We start from the raw sequence: 19,912 nt of genomic DNA on the forward strand, positions 1-19,912 counted from the left end.
GGATATTCCCCGGTTCTACACTTATTATTAATTCGGGAGTCAAAATTCATTTGCAGAATATTTTTACGACCAAAATTTTAATTCTTTACCCGCACTACCTCTATACTCCTCTGCTGAGGCATGTATTCGACATACTACTTCGATCGTCGATTGACGGATACGTACCTCTAAATCCTTCGGGACAGTGACATTTGTAAGTATTTCCTAGAGCTTGGCATCGTCCACCGTTTCGACATGGATTTCGATCACAAACGGTGTGGCTACCACAGTCGTCAACGTTCGCTGAATCAATCACAGAGCTGATTAAATCTACCTTAACATCATTGACTTCCATCTAGGAGGAATATGTTTAAAAAATGCCAATTAGATATTTTCTTTATTAATTAATATTAATTATTTAGTTAATGAATTACATGAGCTACGCATCCATCAAAGCCGTGATTAACTCCGACCAATTCATTGACTTTCACTTTATGTTTGTCAACACCTCCAATGTAAAGGTCCATTCCGAGATTGAGACCCTTGGTATGTCCAGGTGAACGGCCTGAGACCGGTGGCGCGTTATTAATGGAAAGTTTGCCATCTTGCATGTCTCTCTCCGCTCTCACATTGACCCACTGATCGGCCTGGACGGGACTAGGAGATCTAATAACAGCTGGACCTATAAGACATTAACATCAGTATGGCCTTTACCGTTTTCAATAAACATTGCACGAAACTTCTATAATCCGAATAAAAATAATAATGGTTGAGAGATTACCTGATCCGGTGTCAAAACGAAATTCGATGGTTTTGTTTTTCAGCGCGATGGAAGTGAAATCGCCAGTTCCATCCGCATCTTGCGCGCAATAGAGGATAATGCCGTCATCAAGCGCCCTTGGCTTCAGCTTCATGTCAAAAACCATTTGCCGTTGTACGTCAGGTTTGGGGTAAGCCACGAAGGCATCGTCGGAAAACGATGGTTCGTAAATTGTAATTTCTAAAAGAACAACCAATGGATAAGATAAAAATATCTCGGACACATTTTAATAACAAATAACAGAACCTCTTTCGCATCGTAGTCCAGTCCTTCCAAGTGGACAGTAGCAATCGAATCCTCCTCCGGCTTTGTTGATGCAACGCCCTTCACCACACACTCCAGGATAACAAGCTTCGCCAACCTTTTCACATTCTTGACCAGAAAATCCCGGCGGACAGATGCACAGGTAGCCGGTTGCTGTCAAGGCCTCTTGACAGACGCCGCCATGAAGGCAAGGATTTTCTACGCACCCTTCGCAAACCGTCGTTCCGTGGTTCTCGGCAGTTTGCATCAAATCGAATTCCGTCTGCCTGATTTTTAATTTGCTGATACATCCGACAAAACTTGACTGAAATCCAGTCTGTCTTGGAAGTGCCGAATAATCTGGGACGCCCCCGATGAAGAGCGGGCCAGAGAGGTCAAGTCCTTGGAATCTACCTTGCGCTTCTCCTTTCACGGGAGGTTGATCGTCAATGTACAAGGTTCCTTCGAGAGAATTGTCTTATGAGATATGATCAAATTGCAAATGAAAATTTGGTAAAAAAAACCTTAATTTGGAGGAAAATTTATTCTAATTAAGAAATTCGGCAGTAATGAGCTCGTGAAATATTTTACATTTTAGTTCCAGATAGAAAATACTAAACCTTTTCCTAAATGTCTAATTTTGCCTAAGTAACAGGTCGCGTGCATTATAATACCAAGGTTATAGCAGTACCATGTAACTTCCTCTACCAGGAATTTAGGAAACTGAATTAATGAAATATGCATTTGTACATTTTTCTTACACTACTTATAAAAGTGTTTTATATTACTAAATCATGTAGTGGAACTATATTCGAGCGAAACTTTAATATAAATGACTCAATTTGAATTCGTTGTTCATACTGGTTAGAACTCAAGAGGTAAAACGTAACAGAAAAATGTACATTTAGCCAAATTGTACACGATTTTCCCGCTTGATCATGAAAACTTGTATCAACTGGGTGGAACTCCGAACAACTCTTTAAGCGTTAAGTTTGAAAGTTATCTCCTCACTGTTTAAAGGCGTTTACGACCGTGTTCTTCGATTCCCCTTTCCATAAAAACTTAAACAGTAATAGTTAAGGGAAGAGAGCTGATGGCTCGCGTGCCATGAAGGGTGCTCCACCACCCTCCTACGCAATATAACCCGGCCACCTGATTCAATAGCATTAAAAGTCACTCGATGACTTTAGTATAAGCCCAGCTGATGATTACTACTATGAATATTATTGTAAGATATCGTGTTACGAAAAGCAAACTTTTCTTACCATCTTTGTTTTTGCGAACTATTCGAGCGGTGTGCCAGATCCCCATTTGCACGGGCTCCTGACTCCTGATAATGGCCGGTCCAGAGCCTAACTCTAATCGGAATTCAACGTGTCCGTCCGAAAGACCCAAAGATAAGAAATCTCCTCCTCCCTCTTGGCCGTTGAATAGGATTAACCCTGATTAAGTAGAGTAAATTCATAAATTAAACGTCAATTCTCCAAATAAGCTAATTGTTGGTGAATCTTGGCACCTTTGGGCTCTTCGGGTTTGAAGTATACTTCCACGTCGAAATCAGAATAGGCGTTTGGAAGAGTCTTCATTTGCATGTACGAATTAGGTCCAAACTTTGGAACGGTGCCTGGAAGGTAAACATATGTTACTATTCCTTTGTGGCGTAAAAATGTCCTGTTATTGTTAGACTATTTTAGATATAACATGCTGTTCTACAATCGTGTGTGCATTCTTATGTGGATTCAACACATCATGCAATAACTACTGTCTATTCATGGACGAATACATCTACTACTTTGGTACATAAACGTAAGAAAGATGATTGCTAATTTTCAGAAATATATATGAAGAAAGACCCACTAAGGGAAAAAGAATAGTATCGTGGTGACAAACACTGCTCGTAAGGTTTGAACATAGATTCCGTTACCGTAAAATGATATATACAGATTATCAATAAGGCACAATATTTAAAACCACCATATAATTAAAGTACATTAAAATTTGTTAAACTTAAACCATAACAGCAAATATTTAAAAAGTGATATTTTTCTTAACATTAAATGAATTCAGATCTGACTACCGTTATTTGTATTGTAAAATGACGCCATTTTCGACAATCTTTGGCGTTTGCGCAGTTAAGAGAACGAATTGAATTGAGGAATCGACGATGTTCTTATGACTTCATCTTAGACAAACCTCTGTCTTGGAAAGTAACATCCTATTAGTTATTTGTGAAGCCGTTAGAAGGCGGTGTTATTATGAAAATTTCTGTATTATCCTACACAATTATGGCGACCTTACAAAGAAATAATCCCTTGGTATGAACGCCTACCAATTGTACCGGTATCTCTAAAATAAATTCTTCGTTGGTATATAAGCCCAAGAAATTATCAATGAAGCCCTTCATCAAATACATAAATATGTTTTGAAATAAAACGATTGACTAAGACATTTTACTACTACTTTTAACTATATAATTAAATTCTAAAATATCTATCTATTATTGAGGTCCTAATCTTTGAAATCAGATAATTGTCTGTTTGATATCTAAACTTAACAGTAAAAAGAAAGAAGTTAACTTTGGTCGAGTGAAACATAAATAAAATATTCAAAAAGCTATTAAACTAATTTTACTCTACTAAATTAAACGCTTCTGTAATTAATTTAAAAAAAGGAATATTTTTCTACATTCAAATAAATTAGATTGATAGATTTACTTCTCAAGTCATTTTAATATAAACTAAAGCAACATTGATTTACTAGTTAAGTGTTCGTTGGTAGTATATTTTCTTTGCCCTTAGTTAAAGAAAATGAAATACCATTCCAGTCTTTGGTTAAGTAGTTTTAAACCATAAGCTATAATATTTTTTTATATAATTAAGATAGTCCACGTTATGATGTTAAATATATCGCTATGTCACTGCGTATAAAGGTTTGTTTTAAAAATTAGCGAAACCTTCCAAAGGGAAAGCATTCTAAAAGACCCATGTCGGAACACGGGACGAATTTTGGAAAACGAACTGCCTAGAATCATTGCCAAAATGGCACCCCTTCCTTTTGACCCAAACAGATTATTTTGATGTAAATATCCGTTTGAATTATGGAAAATTCACTATGTCTGAATGGTAAAATAATATGATTTGATATAATAGGTGAAAAACTCCCATCAACCAAGAAATCCCATATTTTCACTATCATTACCTGACATGAATGGACTATTTCTAAGTTCTGAAGCTAGGGGCGCGTTTATACCACTGGAGGCCATTAGGCGCAGTTTAATTTAGGGCCCTGGAGCTTTAAGTTTTCGAAAAATGTTACCGCACGATCTATTGAGTTTCAAAAATGGCGCCTAGGAGAAAAATCCTCTCTGTCTGCAGTGTGTTCGAAACGCAAGCCGCGAATATTTGTTTTATTTTGGAAGACCAGCTATATCTCGTCTGCCATTTTATATTACCACAGTACGTAAAGTTCCTTAACCTAAGTGAATAGATGGGTAAATTATTCTTTTGCGGTTTCTATATAACTCGTTAAAATGAATTCGTGTAATGCTACGCAAATGACGTATTAAACGTTTTGAAGTTGCGTTTTTATAGATTTCTTTACGAGGGTTTCATTTCATCAAAAAAAGGTCTTTCAAAGGTAAAATATTTTTCTTATATTTTTTATTGAATTCGTTTGTCAGTTTCTGTCGGGGAGAAAATTTAACTATGATCTTTTGCGTTATCTATACTGGTAATCCAAACTATATATAAGAATTATTCTATTGTCGTCTTTAATATTTTTAAACAGACATTTTGGATAACAAAATGTTAAGATTTAATAGATGGCGCATCGTTGTGTCTTAAATCATATTAGTTCAACAAGCGGTCTTTAGATGGCACGACGAGTCACTGTGGTATTTCCTCCCTTTGTCCTATTAGGCCCACTAGGAGAAGTAGCGGATTAACTACCACCCGGACCCCTGGGTTTGAAATTTAATAGGACCCCTTTGACCACGTTCCCTTTAGCCTGGACCTTCTACCTTTAGGCAAGATTAAGCCTACTCAACCTGTTGGTTTAGCCGCCACTGACCAAGAGAAGACTGCCCTTGTGACAAACCGGTTGCATTTCGTGATATGACAGAGATTGGCATCTTCATAAAAACAACCCGAAGGTGGTTGCGAGAAAACTCACGAGTAAAAACCTAACTAACCAGAAATGTACTTAATAAACTATCGATTTTCTTTACAAAGACAGTTCACAGAGCCATTAAAGAGAACTAAGCCTACGAACTAGAGGCGACGGATAACAGAGAAAAAGTTCGCTAAGCGTGAAGCCGAAGAAGTGAAAGACGACGTCGACCGAGAAGAAGAAGAGTCGAAGCGGGAAAACAAGTTCGACAGAAACTCAGCTGTTATGCCTCTTTGTTTGTTTGGTTTAAAATAGCTCACCAATCTGATCCAACACTCGATATCTTCCGTGGTTCGTCTAGCTCATTGACTCCGATCATATCGTTCACGAAGACAATTATTAGAAATAATCTTGCATTTTCTATTTTACCGTTGTCCTCTTGAGTACGATAGCTGAATACTAAACGCTACTTTTATACAACACATCTTAAATCGTAAATTTACTAATTTCAATTAATTTTTGGAACAATATTAATTGCTAATACGTTATTAACATTAAATTAGAATTAGTAATTTTAAAAAGTATTATTCGAATATGGGAATAAATAATTGAAATCATTTAAGTTTAGTATATCAAATCCAAATAGTTATCGTTGTAATGGTGAGTAATTGTTCTGATTAGTCTTTTCCGGAAACACTTTTACTGGCCTTTTTTCTTCGATTGTTGCGGTCACTTGAATTTGAAGGTGTAATTTCCATCCGCAGTTGCTCTTGTTACTGACACGCAAATGGTGTCTTTTGCCATTTCCATTTTATCTTGATTATATTTAACTTATAGCTGATTAATTTTCTTTAAGATTTATGACTTTTAATGATATTTCTTAGCGTCTTCTTGTCGTCTTCTTTAGTCACATGGACTGACTGGGTTATTGCTCCGATTTTCATTTGTTACGCGCTCAACTAGCCGACTTATTTCGCGATTAATATTTTACGTGAAATAGGTTTAGTATTCAGTTTAGAAGATATGATTTTAGGTTTCAGCACGTACCCCGCCTTCCCCTTTTCATTTCAATGGTATGATTTATTCTACAACCGGTACCATATTTTCTATTTAACCTAAGACTAGCTACCGATGTAGTAGAAATTTGATATATTGTGGAAAAAAGGGTGTAGAACAAAAATAAATATTGGTTTTTGTAATAAGTCCTATAAGGTTACGGGAAAAATACATTAAAATAAAAAAATAAATTGTGTCCAAACCAAAATACGGATATGGGGATTCATATTAATTTAGGAAAACCAAAACCCAAGATGATATTTTAAGCATAAGGCCAATGAAGCTAAATGGAAAATGGCACAATTCAAAACAGTGAGCTAAAACTAAACGCTTTCATATTAATTTGCTATTAAAACGGCTTCAACAACTAGAATTGTTTTATGAAATTATTGAGATAACATATTCTTAAGACTATAATATAAATATGCGTAATTAATAGCTACAATTGAAATGTAACGAGTTGGTAGTGTAAATTTTGTTTTAGGCGCATTGCAATGAAAATGCGCATTTTAAACTCCCCAGAACGTTATATTTCAAGAATTTAGTGTTTAATGTTTATCCTTAATGTTAGTTTAGCCTTAGCTCTTAGCAATGAACTGCGTCATTATTTGGTATAATTAAATACCAAGAAATTTAAATGAAATATTTAAAGAAGGCATTAGATTTGGATTACAGCGACTTCAATGTACCAATTTACACGAGTTAGTGAATTTATTGCCAATCAAGCTTTGTTTGCGGCGCCAGCGTATTTGTGCGTGTTAAAACAAATGCCGAAGGATATTTTTCTGTTTTATAAGTTCTGTACAATAAACTTTATTGCGAGCGATTGGAAATTTTCAATAGCGCGTTTTCTTTCCACTGTCTAGTAACAAATGTTTTAAACGTTTTCTTAAATAAAAAAGTGTCTTAAATCTTTGTTTAACCTGTGATAACGACGATGGTGGGTATTTCCATGGTGGTTTTGTCGTTCTTGACCGTGCAAATGTAGATGCCGGCGTCTTGAAGCGTCAGATCCGGTATCGTTAAGGAGCCGTCGGCGGCGATGGCTTCTGAGCGGATCGCGGACCCTTGCTTCGACCAGGTGTACGCTATTGGCGGTTCGATGTTGGCGTCGCAGTCCAGGACCATCGTCGAACCCAACGGTGCCGCACGGGTTTCCACTTCGTCCGGATTAATGGATGGCAACACTGAAAGAGTTCATTATCAATCAGTCGACGTGAAATGCGAGTAAGTCATGGATGTCAATTATCCTAAACTTACGTGCGGGAAGTACCCAAAATGAAAGCAATAAGTAAAACGAATTTGGTTAGTTTGGGCGTGAAAATTTATTAATATTTAAATGGGAATAAACAAATGATTAATAAGAAATTATCGTGACTTAAAATCGAAATTCTACAAATTTGTGACATAATTACTGATCTGTACTATATCGGTAGTGAAGTATTGTTGACGCAAATTACAAAATTAGATTATCAATCACCAGTTTTTAACTAACGGTTTAATGGTTTAGTTGAAAGTAAATATTTAGCACGCGGAAATTAAGGAACTTAAATTCTTGTACAAAAGAGAATTAAGAACTTTCAGTAAGATTACACTGAGTCTAATTCTTACTGAAATGGTAAATATTTTAAACACTGTGTTCAATATCGTAATAAGTGCTAGAGTGGCAATGTATTTGTAGCCATAATTTATATAGTGGCCCTATTTCTAAAGGTTACATTGGACGTTTATCACTGAAACCTGAGCATAAATCATGCTTCTTAATCCGTTTCATTCATTGGCGCTAAGCTAAGGTCAAAAAACAGGGAATGTTTAAAAAATTCCCAGCAGAAGTGTTTAGTTTTTCTTTCGCATTGCGGGCCTCCGAGGCCAACTGTGTTTGTAAGGAAGAAGAGATAGATTTTAAGTTCTTGAAGGAACCAGAATGGTAAAACCTTCACAGAGAGAATCTATTGCTATTGACGGGTTAAAGATATAAAAGCCATATTTTAGTCCATGGAAATGAAATCAAGGAATTCCGCTGTTCCACATGTCTAATATTTTAAATAAATTCCAAATCGCTGACTATTCCAATATACTTTTCATATTTAAAAACCCATCTTTTAAATAAATGCCTTTGTTTTAATTAAAAAAACTAAATAGAATAACTAGAAATCAGTGTTATCTTGACGCACCGTATTATAATACAAACTGCATCAAACCAGTATTTTGTAATGGAGTTAAAAATTTATTTACTATACCCCGATTTAAAAAACTGTGCAACCCTTTCAATAACAAAAAAGTTCTTTAAAAGATAGTCTTGGAAAATACCTAATAATTCTTACGTATGATCCGTGCTAATTTAATTTCTTTGTATTCCTCTTTTTAATTTTACCTGTAATTCTCTATTAAACTTAGTTAATTTGTTTTGTTTTATCTATATATTTACATAAATAACTGAAATTCCACAAGGCCTATAAGTAACAGATTGACTTGGCCATTAACGCTCATGTTAACCTTTCAAGTATGCAATAAAAATGAATTTGAATTTGATTTGTTGGTAAATTGGCAATTTAGTTTTAGAAAGTGTTTTTTGTTTGATATTATATATATGCCCTAAATTGGTGTTAATTTTCACCTTAAATGTAGCGAAAAAATGTAAATAACAATAACAAATAAAACACATGGTGCATTTTTAGGGGGAAAACCTGTTTACCAGACTTTGCTTTCCACCGTTAAATTTCTCAAAAGTTCATTAATTAATTCTTTTACTTATATTGTGGCGAATCATTTCGTTATGCCCAGTTTTTATTCGTATTTTAAGTGTACCACATAAAGTTCGTATTATCAAAAACGTATTTATGTAATTAAGAACGTTCAGATCTACGTGCCTGATCCATTAGCTGGATCAAACCCAAACCCTTCATTTTCCTTAACTTATAGCTCCATCTAGTAAAGGTGGCATAAGACCATTATTTTTTTCGAGTAACTAAAGTTGGATTTTCTCTTAATTTTAACAAATTTAAAAAGTTTAATTTATCGATTTACTTAATTTATCAAGATACATAGTTAGTTAGTTTTTAGATTCTTGGTTATTGTATGAGATAAAAATACTTCTAACAAGTGCCCAACAGGTGGCGTTAGTTTTTCAATTTGAATTGCTATTTTAAGTTTGACCTTGGTAGTACACGCTTCTGTAATAAGATCGTTTCTTGCGAACTCTATAACCTAAATAGGTTCTTGGTAATATATACCCCAATTATTTAAGAATTAACTAGTTACGGGCTAAATCTTTCTAATGATAAATGAATGAATGAATAATGAATGAATGAATTAAAATGACAGTTTTCTGTCACTCTGTATCCTTTAAAGAACGGAGGGAATCATACCTTGAATGGCAAGAACGTAGCTATCGCTGAACGATCCGTCGTAGCTGTCTACAGTACATCTGTACACACCACCATTCTCGGCTTTCACCCCGTTGATTGTCAACCTGTTATTCTTCACTTGCACGTTGTCTGGGAAGGGTCCTTCATGCTCAACCTTCGACCACTGCACTTCGCCGGGATGGACACCGCTAACCCGGCAATTCAGAGTTAGCGTGTCACCCATACTGACCATCTCCTTGCTCGGTTCAATCCTGACTTCTATCGTTGGGACATCTAATCAGGAAAATAATAGAAATTTTAAATTTTAAAATTACGCCACCTATTGATACACGCAACTGCTTGCACATGAAAATCTGAAGCTTTATATGAACTAAAAGCATTTCAGTCCAGTGAATTCTTTGGTTTATTTTGTCTTCGAAAAAATTTGGTAACACTCATTTATTCGCAAAAAAATTACTTTTTTTTTCTAATTTTAAGTTACGCCCGTTGTTACTTACGTTATCATTTTGCGAGTTATTGTTAACAAACATTTTGCACTAATGTAACAAAATTTCCAAAAGTTCTTAACCAAATATACAAAACGGAATGCGGTTTTCATATTTCAAATCGAAAATTTTGCGGTAACACTAAATAGTGAAAACATTAATGAAATTGTCAATCTAGCAAGCTAGCAAAATAATTTTTCAAACGAATACAGCTCTAGCAAAATAATTTTTCAAACTAATACAGCTCTAGCAAAATACATTCTAAAGCTAATAGATATTTTTTCGAACAAAGGTTCTTAGAAAATCTTAAAAGACTCCAATGATATTTCTTAGTTCTTTATATGGACAAACTTCATAAAATAACTATAGAATATATTTAGCTTGGGTCATTTATCTAAAGATATTTGATTCAAAGTACGTTTAGAAAACTTATACTTTTTAAAATAACTTAGTAATTGCTTATAAAAATCCTTCGGAAAGGTGTTTCATTAAAAACAACCATAGAGTCTTTATAGAGTTTTCAATGATCTTTAGAACGTCCACAAAAATTTCTTATTCGACTAATGGAAAAGCTTAATGACAGTTTTCTATAAACATATAGTAGGAATACAGTTTTTTTTTCTGCATCCACCAATGGCATTGTTGCTTCATAATAAACATATTACCAATACACCTGGCGACTGAAACCCTTGAGCCCTATACAATAGTATACTAGCGAAATGTATCTCAGCGCAGCCCGGCAGCCGAACCCTTGCTAGGTTTCTCGAAATAAATGCCACATTGCCAATTGCCGAAATGTAACGAACGTAATTGAAGCGGACGAAAACGTCACCACGGCACTTAAGTAGAAGGGAAATTGCATTGCTTAAAATTTGGCGCAAAGCAAACGAACCGTCAAACTACAGCTATAGAAACGGCAAATGAATTGACGAAGCGCTGTTATAGTTGGCTAATATGAAATCAATTTGTTTAAGGTGGAATGGTACAAAAGTCCTTCGTAGTTCCAGTCTAACGTCTTTCATTTAATATTTACGACCAAACAGCATTCCTCTAGAGCTTAAAATTGACTTGGTTTGGTTCGTTAGTTATTAAAACATTGTATTAGAAGTACGACAGGTTCTTTGAGTAGTCACAAATAGTGGTCCAAACTTTGATTTAAGCAGTAGAGAAGAGTGTCCTCGTTACGAGTGTAAATATGAAACTGAAAGGGCGCTACTTAAACGTGAACTAAGAAGGCAAAAGTCAAAGTACCCTTTTTCCCTTTAAGGAAACCACCACTCTTACAAATGGAACGTTCACCCGGGAAATATTTGGAGATCGTTAACTTAACTTCAGGTCAATAACTATCAAATTCCGTTCTCAATCAAAATCGTAATATAGCCCGATACTTTTGATTGCTTTACTAATTCCGTATTCTGATGTAAACGGTTGTTGACATTCAAAACTCTCAAAAGCAGATTCAGGGCGTTTATCATTCATACACTTTTTAAACGTAGCAATCACACTTTTGTAAACAGGGTTGCCACAAAATTCCCTGACTATTTCAACAGATTTTAGTTAATAAATTAAGATGAACTTTTATATCAGTAAAAAGGTTATTGCAATGTTGAAAAAATTAGCCAAACATTAAAGGAAATAAATGATAATCATACAATTTGTCACAGATTTAGAGTTAAATTACCTTCATAAAGCGCCAAGATAAAATTTAATTCCCTTACTTTTCCCTGAATTTTTACCAATTCTTAAAATTCCCTGACATTTCCCTGACTTTTTAGGCCCATTTTTAAATTCCCTGACTTTTCCCTGATTTCCCTGACGTGTGGCAACCCTGGTAAAAGTCTGCTTGTCAAGCAGGTTTATTTTATATCCCTCTGATAACTATCGTTACATCACAATAGGAAGTTGTAAGAATCGCTCAAGAACGCTCATCATCATCATCGGGGTTTTCCAACACAGAACGGATTCTTTTTGCAATCAGAAGATTTTAAACGTTCTCTCAGATTCTCCCCAAATGAACACACTCTTCTTGACGTTAAGAGTGGTGGTACACCTTTAAGTCGATCGCGACGAACCGTTTCTGCGAACTCTATCGCAATCGAGCTCGTCGGTGAAATCCTCGCAATCAGGGACACTATCGCACCGCCTCCGGGCATCGACGCAACTTCGGCCGTTTAAACAAGCGAACTGGTCGGCTGCGCAGACTACTCGATCATAAACTGAAACAAAAACCAGAAAACCAAAACCCAGAGGATGGGAAAATACATTAACGGATTAGGAAACCATGCCATATTGACCGAAAATTAAACAAGGTATAGTATGATCCATGCTTCAAGTTGAAAGGAATGTCGGTAATTATTATTTACCGATTGGAATGGTTTATCATTATTCTCAAAGATTTTAAAAATCTTTTGTTAAAAAATTCATATAAATGATTTCATTTCTATTTATTGAAGTTCAATAACTTTCATAGAAAATGAAAATATTAAGCCCGTGAGGGCTTCTTTTGAACCCGAGTGATTGAAAACTCTAAACTTTAACATTTTAAATTTATCGTTATCGTTTGAAAAAGCTACCATTTAGAGCTATCATTTTGCAGTTAACCTATAAATGTATATGTTAATGATTAAAGTATATACCTTAGAAAATTATATTTTTTCTTTAATTAAATATTGGTTATGTAGAAAATCAATTTTTTTCTGTAATTAAATATTGCTTGGTATAGGTAATTAAAATTTGAATTGTATTATTTTAAAATGCATCTAAGCATCTAAAAATGAATTTTTAAGTTAAAAAACTGAAACGTATTGTGTCTAACTGGTTTCCTTCACGTTAGGGTTCTGACCGAAAGATCACCAGAGATAATTATTTTTAACTTTTCTGCGCCCCTGGTGAAACGTACAACTAAAACGGTTTTTCTATGAAGAGCTTAACCCGCAAGCATTTGGAAATATCTATCTCAACATTGTCCTCAGATTCCTCACCCAAAATTACTTTAATGATGGCAGCTTATTTGTAAATTAATTTACTCTAGATAATACATATTAAAAATTAATGGTATTTTACCCGTTTAAATTTAAGTACTTTGAAAAATTAATGTAATTGTAGACATAACAATAATACGTATTTTAATGGTATCGTAAATGCAAACATGCAAGAGAATAGAAAGAGTAGTCCAAGACATCCTTAATAGCAGCCCGACACACAAATTTATCTCCTCAAAATAATGATTTCATGGCATTAGTTACAAAATGATCACACTTTTACCCGCAATTGAGAAATGTACACAAAATGATTAAAGACGCCTTGGGGATTTAGGTTTGACAGAAAGAAAGTCTGTAAAGAAACGAGTTCATTCCAAGATAAAATCATGCGAGGGTTGTGTTAGTATACCGCAATTAATTTCGTCGCTGAAGTCGGGACAATCGAAGCGACGATCACAGTGTCGTCTGCTCTCGATGCAAGTGCCGTCCGAGCAGCGAAACTCCCCGGATGAGCAGCCTCTTCGACCTTCACGGGTGGAAAAAGGAAAACCCAAACACCAAAGGAAGACATACCCACAAAAAGTGTTAGTAGAAAGCTTAATGGATTAGAGAAGTATGTTAGTCATGTTTAAAGAAAATAAATATAATGAGTAGGTAACAGGTTTTACAAACTTTTAAACCACAAATTCAATCCACAAAGATATAGCTAAGTTTCTTCTTTTCCATCGACTCAATGAATATATGTAAATCATGTCTTTGGTTCTTAGTTAAGCAAGTCTACTATTAGCGACAACTATACTAGTAGACTGGAAATAACTTTGTTTGATTTGTCTTAACACTATAATTTCATGTAATGCTATATTTCTTTAAAAAAATATTGAGATTTTTGCAATATATCAATTTATATACCTTCGTTCACTGTAATGTTTTAACGAGGATTTATTTCTTAATATTATAATATTGTTAATTAAGAATAATAAAATAATTTAGGTATGTCTCTACAATTGCTTTCAAAAAGAATTTCATCGATAGAACTCATTATATGTGTTCTAGTGATCATTGCCATGAAGGATTCTGATTCTAAGAATTTACATTACCGTATATATTCATATTAAAAATCAAAATTAAGCGGTACGCCCCTACAGTATTCATAATGCTAAAAAATACTCGCCTTTGACTGTTAAAATCACGAAGTCTCTGGATTGTCCTGTTCGGGAAACGATGTTGCAAATGTACCTTCCTGCATTGTCCATACGGGCATTTCGGATTCTGAAATTATTACATTTTCGATACAGACCTTTGGATTAATATGGCAAAAACCTAATTAATTCCCAACGTAGTAACGAAAGGTTTACAAAAAAATAACTTTTCGAACTAAAATTAAAAATAACTAGAGAAACAACTTCAAACAAGTGAACGTATAACAAAACCGAGATAAACCATTGAAAAGCTCCCAATTCTCTTTAAGAAAACTTTATTCAGTTATCGTGGAATTGAATTCCTCATAGCCTAAGTTAAAGCAATATGAAAGGCAGTTCCTAACTTTCTGTTAAAAGCGTCGGGGATCCATATTACTTTAAGTAAATGATTACCGAGATAACGGATCGATTACAATGATAACAAAATAAATAATGAACTGCCTATAAGAAATTTACGTGGTAATTATGTTATGATTGCGGGAATTATGCAGGGATCAGTGTAACGTAATCAATTCAGACAGTGCTATACCGATTACGGTAAGTAGTTAACTCATCAAAAAAGTGTATACTATTGATGATGGTGAAGATAGTCTATTATGTAGGCTACCCATTGAAAATGAATCACAGATTATTTACGAAATATGTGACCATGTGCCGGTAGTTTTAAGTAAGTGTAAGGAGCTGTTGGCTCGCGTGGCATTAAGGGCTTGCCACCACCTTTCTACGCAATGTAACCTAGCAAACTGAGTTAATGGCCATAAAAATAGGTAGATTACTTGGGATTAAGGTGGTTCCCGAGCTTATTTTTATTATTTTAATTTTTAATTTTGAAATACCTGAGTTTATTGTCAATAACTTCGGCGTTATCCGGAAGAGGGATTCCGTCTTTGGTCCAGTCTATTCTGAAGCTCCCGGCCGGCGGCAAATTGACGGGGCAAGACACTTCCACCGTAGCACCGACATAAGTAGTTTCTTCCCTTCTTAATGGTTGAGCTTCTACATAGTTGACAAAGATATAATCGTTATTAATGTCCTTTCTTTTATCGTCATCTTTGAACATTATTAGTAGTCAATTTTATTACCGATTAAGGCACACCAAAAAAAATCAATTAGGTTTTCCAATGTAGATCATACCATTAAAACGTTTTAGTTAATTAGATTTCGTTAAAATAAATAAAATAGCAATATTAATAACTTTATAACGATCAATTGCTGAGAAACTAATTGTTATGAAATTGGGCAATGGTGGGTCGCTTAAAAATGGGTCCAAATAGACTTAAATTAAATATTCCGTAAGCTGGTATTGTACAATCTTAAATTTAAGAAATTATTAATAGATATATACAGTTTAAAAAGTGGGAAACACATTTCGTAGATCATAATATTAGTCAACAATATTATAGATTATGCGAAACAATAACACTGACGATCGAAATAAAATTCGGGGAACAATTGACCTGTTTAGGTCAGAATGTGTGAAACTAAAAACATTGAAAATAAAACAACAGAAATATAACATAAATATAAGACTGTTAAAGTAACTTCAACAAATATTCAAAGATAATTCAACAAAGAAATAAATCAATTTGAGATTGAAAAATTGTAAAGAAATATTTTAAACCGAAAGAAAAATGAACTGCAATCTGAAATATAATTCAAACGGAAATGAAGTAGTGAAATAAATGAAATAAAGTAGTGAAATAAATGAAGTGAAACAGCGAAATAAAAGAAATTAAAATGAAATAAAACTTCAAAGTAAATGAAACGTAAAATGAAGTAGAAACGGAATTATAACCAACGAAAAGGAAATCAAAAAAATCTTAATCAGCAATAATAAAACTGAAAAGTTGTTCGGGGCTCGAAAACCTTGCAAACGGCGAACCAATTGAGTAAACAAGGAGAGCCGGGAACTCACCCTTCACGATGACTTCAGCCTCTCCTTCAGTTCTACCCGCCGCGTTAACGGCTGTGCACAGATACCTGCCGGAATCAGGGTGTAGAATTCCTCGGAACTCAAGAAGGCCGTGACTCTGAACGGCGGTGGGTCCCATTGGCGACCCTCCTAACTTGTTCCAGTGCACCGTGATGGGTTGGTCTCCGGAGTGGGAGCAGTGGAGGCGCACAACGTCTCCCAAATAGGCGTACTGCTTGGGTGGGTACACCCGAATCCGTGGAGGCGCTGATGGGCGGAGCGCGTCACCGGTAAGCAATCAGGCAGCGAGAAAAATAACCAGAAAAAAACCACCCTAGTTCGGAAATCGCCAGGACAACTCGCTACTGCCGTTCGGACAGCGAGAAAATGTATGCTCGCGTTATGTCTGATCTCGCGATTTAAAGGATTCTCGCGGACGCCATTGAAAGCGAATGGAGTGACAAAATCAGAAATAACGGAAGCATTTAGGGGCGGATGATTCCTTTTCTTGTTCCTCATTTGAGAACAACGTATTCGCTATTAAACAAGCGCTTTATTTTAGAAAGCATCGCTTCTTCTAAATAATGATCACCGTGAATTTTAAAGCTCCACAGCCTTCAACGATCGTTTTTGGAACATCAAGATTTCAAATGTTGTACTGTTTTTACCGTGACTATCATTAGAAAAACCAACAGGAAGAAACGCAGGATAAGAAATGTTTCAGAACTAACGCTTATTAGCCGTAAAATGATACGCGTACAAAAATAATTGTGACAATGACAAAATACTAAAAAAATATAACTGTTACTATAATAAATAGGCATTTCTCACACATTTACTTTTACTCGTGAAAAGACTCACTTCCTTATACTATTTAATTAAATTAAGATCTACTATACTTCATGCTTTTTATAAACCGAACCATACTTATATTATTTTAGTAAGAAAATAAAGACTTTCAGGGTTTGATATCTATTTCGTAACCAAATTCTTCAGGTTAAATACCGTACGGGAAGCAAATGTTACGTTGGTTAGTAGGAGGATTTCCCAATTACACTAAATGAAGAGGATAATGAAATAATGCTTTTAACTCGACCACCGTTAGCTTTTTGGGTTTTAATATTTAAAGATGTAATATGAATCCATTGCCGTATCTATTCAGATTTCGCTTTTCAAATTTAAGGAATATTACGTGATAAATTTCTAAGGGTTAGATTTTAATTTCAACCATCGAAATAGGAAGTTACGATCTTCAATATCAAAAAAGTAGGTTTCCTGTATCATTATCTATAAATCCCCGTGTAAGTTTTAATTAACGAAAGAAAGCGTGATTGCAAGTTAGTAGCGCGCAATGCGACAGTCTGGTCAGAATGACGGAAGAAGAAGGGGCAATAATCCGCCCCTGTTAGAATAAAACGCATGCAAATATTTCAGATGTGGATGTTCAAATTCACGCGATAAGCTTAAAGCACAGACCGTTTTTTCTTAAAAGGGTTCTTGTTTATTAGTTTCAAGTATAATGTATATAACAAATGTTACAACAGTCGTATTTTATATGACAACAACATTTGGAGTTAACTTTTTCCCAAAAACATTTCATACAAAATTTCGATAAAAATTTTCCTATAGCTCCAAATTATATTATTACGTGGATTTTTAATTTGCAATTGCACTTCAGCCCTATCACCTACATCGCCAACTTAAGCAAAAATTTTTTTTTTGTAAAAAAAACCTTATTGTTATTTAACAGTGTCGATAGGAACTAACATATTAGGCCTACGCCTAAAAATCTGGCACATTGTAAATGGCTTAGAAATACTAAACTAAAAAGGCCCCGTGCGTAGATTGAATCTAGTCTTCAAAACACCGATGATGAAGTTTCGAGTTTGTACCAGTAAATTAACTTTAAGGAAACATTAATTGCTTCGCGTTAAAATGGAAAACTGTAACTACGTATTGGCATCAAATTAACAAAACAGGGTTTAATATTTTCGTTACGCAGTATATAACAACACTATCTATAGTATTTTTCAACTGAAAACGAAATTATTTGCCGTGATTTAGTCTAGTAAAGCAGTTCCAAATTTGATTTTGGTTTATATAACCCTAAATTATAAACTTTATTCTGGTTTATTATTATTTTTTACTTATCCTAAAAGACTCTTGACACAAACAAAGATGGCCGCGCTGCGAATTCTCAGAACCCCTGTGACCCTTCCACGGAACACCTTTTAGGAATGGCTGATCTATTATTTAAAGTTTGAAGTTCGAGTTTACTATGCTTTGTTATTGAATTTGATGTTCAAATACTACGTTGCTACATACTACGTGGTCAAGTATTTGACGTTCGAAATAGAGTATGTATTTCTTATTTTTAATATTTGGTTAAGTATCATTACCAATAACAATTAAGTTTCGCTGAGTCGCGAAAATGCAGTGTTCCAAACCAGTTAATACGTTTCAGGCAAAGAGACCGTTTGCTTGCTCAAGTTACAGTAAAATTCGGCCATCGTATTTTGGGCAGCAAAACGTTTTGCATTTAGATGATTCGTTTGTTGAGGCTAATTTTTAATAACACGATGGACTTGGATTTTATAAAAATTTATTCGTGTACATTTCCAGAATGATGCTTAAATTGACCTAAAAACTATTTCCAGGTGTATAGTATTTAATTAACCCTAAGTGAAACGTCTTATCGTGATTTTCACTGGTATAAAACTAATTTCTGATAGCACAGCATAGCAAAGTTGAGTAATAGAATCAACCCCTCTTAATTAGCACGACATAATTTAGCATATCGGTCCTTCTAGCGTTTAATTGCAAAGCTTTGTCGTATGTTACAAATCATGATTATCTGTTAGCATAGCAGAGTTTAGAGTTTTAATCCTTCCCTTTTAGCAGCTTAATACCGCTTAGCTTTATGGCAGCGTATTATAGTTTAGAATTTCTCAATTTTTACTAACTGAGTCTAGTTAAGTTTTCTTTTTTAGCAATAGCATATCATGTTAAATTTTACAATTTTGTAGATAATCCTGACATTATCCAAATTCACGAAAGCTATCTCAATAGGTTTTAAAATACACGTTTTACCGTACGCTTAATTATAAAGTTACACTTTGGCTTAAAGCTTATCATAAAATAATTATTTCAAAACTACCTCTGATCGCGGATTAGAAAATTTAATATATTCAAATCACTGTTTTCCATCTTTTCGCGAACGAATGGGCTACCCATTCTAATTCTCACCACCACGTGTCTCTACGGTTGACTAAAATTTAAACTGCGCACGAGGCCTATAACCACATAATTTGACTGTTTCCACCTAAATTATTATAGTCTTTGCACTTGTAGGCTCCTCATAGAGCTATTGAAGGGATTAGAAAGCAAATTAAGTTTCAGATGTTATGTGGTGGCATGGGACGTATTTTCTTCTACTTAGTAAAGCAGAAAGCAATCCCCTTTTGTTATGTGATGCTAGCTTAAGATTAATTCCAACAACATTCCTATTTCTTATCATACGGAAATCATTATTTTGAAATCACACAAATTAGGTGGTTTGTACAAGCTTATAAAAGCTGCCAAAAATAATCGGCTAAAGCACTTCTGGCTAAGGTCAATAAAATGGTAACGTATTGTTTCTTGCAAAGTCAATTGACTTTTCTGAATGCTGTAAAGTACAACGTACTTAATTATTTTAAAATTTCAGCTTCAAGACAAAGAAATCTTTTCTTTATTGCTATAAATAACTTTGGCATATTTAAC

General features: G+C 34.6%; 1 protein-coding gene across 28 annotated transcripts in view; it reads right to left on the reverse strand.

The window, feature by feature from the left end:
- The window catches only part of trol (terribly reduced optic lobes), a 261,569-nt gene that overhangs the window by 5,487 nt on the left and 236,170 nt on the right, over nucleotides 1-19,912 (reverse strand). For 25 of the 28 annotated variants that reach the window (XM_090174540.1, XM_090174575.1, XM_090174582.1 and 22 more), the window contains 12 exons: nucleotides 15,075-15,234; nucleotides 14,211-14,308; nucleotides 13,449-13,565; nucleotides 12,131-12,274; nucleotides 9,574-9,846; nucleotides 7,129-7,392; nucleotides 2,559-2,666; nucleotides 2,308-2,484; nucleotides 1,046-1,504; nucleotides 761-979; nucleotides 414-661; nucleotides 166-334 (listed from right to left, as the gene is read on the reverse strand). In XM_090174540.1, coding sequence (XP_090030666.1) covers nucleotides 166-334; nucleotides 414-661; nucleotides 761-979; nucleotides 1,046-1,504; nucleotides 2,308-2,484; nucleotides 2,559-2,666; nucleotides 7,129-7,392; nucleotides 9,574-9,846; nucleotides 12,131-12,274; nucleotides 13,449-13,565; nucleotides 14,211-14,308; nucleotides 15,075-15,234 — 2,436 coding nt within the window. Of the gene's footprint in view, nucleotides 1-165; nucleotides 335-413; nucleotides 662-760; nucleotides 980-1,045; nucleotides 1,505-2,307; nucleotides 2,485-2,558; nucleotides 2,667-7,128; nucleotides 7,393-9,573; nucleotides 9,847-12,130; nucleotides 12,275-13,166; nucleotides 13,392-13,448; nucleotides 13,566-14,210; nucleotides 14,309-15,074; nucleotides 15,235-19,912 lie in introns of those variants that run through there. The other 3 variants (XM_090174660.1, XM_090174695.1, XM_090174755.1) reach the window with 3 other exon arrangements.

The sequence above is a fragment of the Leiobunum rupestre genome, chromosome 1 (genome assembly GCF_980474605.1).
Source record: "Leiobunum rupestre chromosome 1, qqLeiRupe1.1.hap1, whole genome shotgun sequence".
Classification (NCBI taxonomy): domain Eukaryota; kingdom Metazoa; phylum Arthropoda; class Arachnida; order Opiliones; family Sclerosomatidae; genus Leiobunum; species Leiobunum rupestre.